At 41.4% G+C, this 3,020-nt stretch overlaps 1 protein-coding gene across 1 annotated transcript in view; it reads left to right on the plus strand.

The window, feature by feature from the left end:
- MYBPC2 (myosin binding protein C, fast type) overlaps nucleotides 1–3,020 on the plus strand; it is a gene marked incomplete at its 3' end in the record, with an annotated part of 63,837 nt that overhangs the window by 12,416 nt on the left and 48,401 nt on the right. Inside the window, exon 5 of the mRNA XM_018563138.1 lies at nucleotides 1,437–1,543. Coding sequence (XP_018418640.1) covers nucleotides 1,437–1,543 — 107 coding nt within the window. The remainder of the gene's footprint in view (nucleotides 1–1,436; nucleotides 1,544–3,020) is intronic.

Here is a 3,020-nt window from a genome sequence, read left to right on the forward strand (position 1 = left end):
CCCCCCCAGGTTTTGAGGAACCTCAGAGATTTTCCAATTGGGTTAAGGTGGAGTTGCACTGGATCTGTAAATTGCCAACGCTTGATGGGCTTGCCAGCTTGCACTCTCTTCAATGGACCTATTAACTCCCTACTCTGATATTTTTAAATACCCCTAGATTAAGAGCTTTGTTATGACTGCCACTCACAATTCTACTCTCCGATGGCCTTTTACTCCTTTTCAGCATTCCTGCCTTCATAGTCCCAATGGCAAGGGGGGCATTTCCATGATCTATTCCTCACTTTTTGATGGCCATCGTCCCTCTTCTACACGTTGTCCACTGGGAACGGGATCTCCAGTTCCACAGGGAACCTCAAGAATGGACCCAGATTTTGGATACAGTATTTGTTCTATCAACTCAATAGCCATTAAAGCAAACTATAAATTAATATTGATATGGTATATGCTCTTCCAAAGGAAAGCTAAGTATGTATGAGGGTCTATAGGGGCTGTCCTGATACTGACACATTCCTTTATATCTGGTGGAACTGTCCCAAAATTAAATGTTTCGGGATTAGAACTTACTGACTAGTATACACGGTACTGAGAAGAAGTGTTTGATAAAATCCTTGGGAAGCTTTATTGACTTTATTGAAGCCATCTGAATGTGCCAAAGCTCAGTTTATACTGCTAACTTTCATTTTCATGAGTGCAAAACAGGTTTTGGCCAAGGCCTGGGAATCGGCAGTGCCTAGTGGGCTGCAAGTTAAATTAAATATGTCTTGGCATTTGGTGAACGAACACATTGCTGCCATTCGGCATTACACCATGCGGAAGTTCTGTAAGATCTGTGACCCCTGGATCACTCACTATATGTTCCGGTAGGGGGGATGTATGCTCTGATTTACTGGCCTGCAATCTTGTTTGTGGGGTGGAATGGGAGGGTTGTATACCACGGGTTCTCTATTTGGGTGACTATGGCTTTGCTCTTCTGATGGAATGTGTTATTGTATGTGGCCTCAAAACCTATATGTTCTGGTTCATATTTTTTGTATCCTTTAATAAAAAAAGTATTGTGACTAAACTGCAGTCAGTCATCATTACAATATAGATAGGGTTCCAGATAAAGTATACTGGTAGCAACTAAATGACCACATACACACAAAATGAAACATTTTGGGTGAGTAGAATTTCCCTTGTCTAATACTCTATTTATATCTCTCAAACTTTAGTGATAACTTCTCTATGTTGCATTTTCTACATGCTGTGCTCCTTCTTTTGCTATTAAAAAGATGATCAAAGAAACCATTGAATTCCCAATTTATTATAACTGATTACATGCAGATGTTATCTGTGATTGTGAGACAGAGAAGTGGGGGAAGAAAAATATAGTGAAGAACTGTTCATTCTGAATAGACCTGAAAGAAGAGTAAGAGTATTTTGCATTTACTTTACAGAATTCACAAGTTGGTGATTGATGATGTCCGACCAGAAGATGAAGCCGACTACACGTTTGTTCCCGATGGATTTGCTTTGACTCTGTCTGCCAAGCTCAACTTCCTTGGTAAAGTTGCGTGCACCCTAGAACAAAATATGAAAACATTGAATCAAACTAACCTATCTACCTCCCTTCCTTCTCTACCATAATCGTGCAATTAAGAAGTCACCTAATTAATTGAATTTGTTTAATTTAAGCTAAATGTTTAACATTATTTTAAAGAAATATGCATTTTTAAATGAAAACTGATTGATAGAGCAGATAAATATTTTAACCATTGCCTGGGCTGGGTCATGCTATATGGCCAAAGGTATGTAAACACTAGGGATGGGCTGCATGTTCGAGCGACCGCGCAACATCCCACAAGGCAATGCGCCTTCTGAAGCTCTAATTGGGTAAAGGCTTGCATCTGACCACAGTTCAGGTGCAAGCCTTTGCCCAATCAGGGCTCAGTACTCTGTTAGAGTTATGATTGGGCAAGGTCACTATATAAGGCTGCTTATGCCGCAGCCCTATGTAGTGTGCAGGAATGAAAAGAGAGAGGTTCTGTAGCAGAGTTCTGTAGCAGAATTCTGTAGCAGAGTTCTGTAGCAGAGTTCTGTAGCAGAGTTCTGTGGCAGAGTTCTACACCAGAGTTCTACACCAGAGTTCTACACCAGAGTTCTACACCAGAGTTCTACACCAGAGTTCTACACCAGAGTCGTGTACAGCGTTCTACGTCAGAGTCGTATACAGCGTTCTACGTCAGAGTCGTATACAGTGTTCTACGTCAGAGTTGTATACAGCGTTCTACGTCAGAGTCGTATTCAGCGTTCTACGTCAGAGTCGTATACAGCGTTCTACATCAGAGTCGTATACAGCGTTCTACATCAGAGTCGTATACAGGGTTCTACATCAGAGTCGTATACAGCGTTCTACATCAGAGTCGTATACAGCGTTCTACATCAGAGTCGTATACAGCGTTCTACATCAGAATTGTAAACAGCGTTCTACATCAGAGTTGTATACAGCGTTCTACATCAGAGTCGTATACAGCGTTCTACATCAGAGTCGTATACAGCGTTCTACATCAGAGTCGTATACAGCGTTCTACATCAGAGTCGTATACAGCGTTCCAGATCACAGTTCTATACATCGTACAGGTCCACCACTTCACAGGCAGTTTATGGGGACCCCCCATGCACGATATTTGAAGGAATTTTTCATTTTTATTCTTACCCTCTAAGTGATGTAAAAATCACTGCTCATTTAAAAATGTTTTTTTTTCATTGATTCCTGTCCCCTAGTGCAGTACCTGGACCCCCGTGCCAATAACTTGCATATAAGCCCTCTTAAAGGGGACAATCGTTTCTGAAAGTTGTACCCCATTGACTTGCATTGAGTTCGAATTCAAACTTTTCGGATGTTCAAATATGAACCAATTGCGGCCCTGTTCTGCCCATCACTAGTAAACACCTCTCCAAAGTATTTTGGTCAGTTGTTTCCAGCGAAGGGTACTGTTAATCTGCACTTTTAAACAAGTGGCAACCATTTGGGCAAGGCC

Source organism: Nanorana parkeri, unplaced genomic scaffold (genome assembly GCF_000935625.1).
Source record: "Nanorana parkeri isolate BGI_ZX_2015 unplaced genomic scaffold, ASM93562v1 scaffold635, whole genome shotgun sequence".
NCBI classification, from domain to species: Eukaryota; Metazoa; Chordata; class Amphibia; order Anura; family Dicroglossidae; genus Nanorana; species Nanorana parkeri.